General features: G+C 60.0%; 1 protein-coding gene across 13 annotated transcripts in view; it reads right to left on the bottom strand.

Moving 5' to 3' along the window:
* Positions 1-598, bottom strand: part of MTSS1 (metastasis suppressor 1) — a 139,342-nt gene that overhangs the window by 138,402 nt on the left and 342 nt on the right. For 12 of the 13 annotated variants that reach the window (XM_006770968.2, XM_006770972.2, XM_006770971.2 and 9 more), the window contains exon 1: positions 36-592. In XM_006770968.2, the coding sequence (XP_006771031.1) occupies positions 36-107 (72 nt within the window). In that variant the 5' untranslated portion in view covers positions 108-592. Of the gene's footprint in view, positions 1-35; positions 593-598 lie in introns of those variants that run through there. The other variant, XM_006770969.2, reaches the window with a different exon arrangement.

Below are 598 nucleotides of genomic sequence, written 5' to 3'. Positions count from 1 at the left end.
CTGCCAGCCCCGCAGCCGCGCCCCCGGCGACCTACCTTCATGTCGCTGATGATGGTCTGGAAGAGGCCTCCGAGCGCGCTGCATTCCTTCTCAATCACAGCCTCCATTTTCCCGGCGCCGGCGGGGACAGGACGCACACGCTGGGCCGCCTGGACTGTGCGCGGGACCGGGCTGGCTCACCCCGGGAGGAATTTCACACTCGCAGCCTCTCCAGCAAAGAGGACCGAGTGCCCGAGGTCGACTGTTCTCTGCCCAAAATAACAACAATAATTTCAAAAGCCAAACCGCTCCGTAGGGTGATTTGCCTACATGCAGCGCTCGGCTCCTGGCCTTAAAAATGCCCGGAGAAGGCTGACAATCAGACCACCACGGGTGCCCACGACGGAAACGGCAAAGCCCATCTTGAGGCAGAGAAAAGCGCCCGCTGACCCAGGGCCAGCGCCATTGAAAAATGCAAGGTTTTCCAAATTAATAGATTTGGGGGAAATTACAAAAACAAAATCGCCCAACAGCAGAGCGGATGAGCTCGCAGCGCCGGGATCTGTTGCTCTCAGCCGCGGCCGCCGCCTCCTTTTCACTCCTGCGCGCCTGCGCTCGC

Source organism: Myotis davidii, unplaced genomic scaffold (assembly GCF_000327345.1).
Source record: "Myotis davidii unplaced genomic scaffold, ASM32734v1 scaffold765, whole genome shotgun sequence".
Taxonomy (NCBI): Eukaryota; Metazoa; Chordata; class Mammalia; order Chiroptera; family Vespertilionidae; genus Myotis; species Myotis davidii.
The sequence above is the reverse complement of the archived record's forward strand: the minus strand, read 5'-3'. Positions and strand labels throughout refer to the sequence as shown.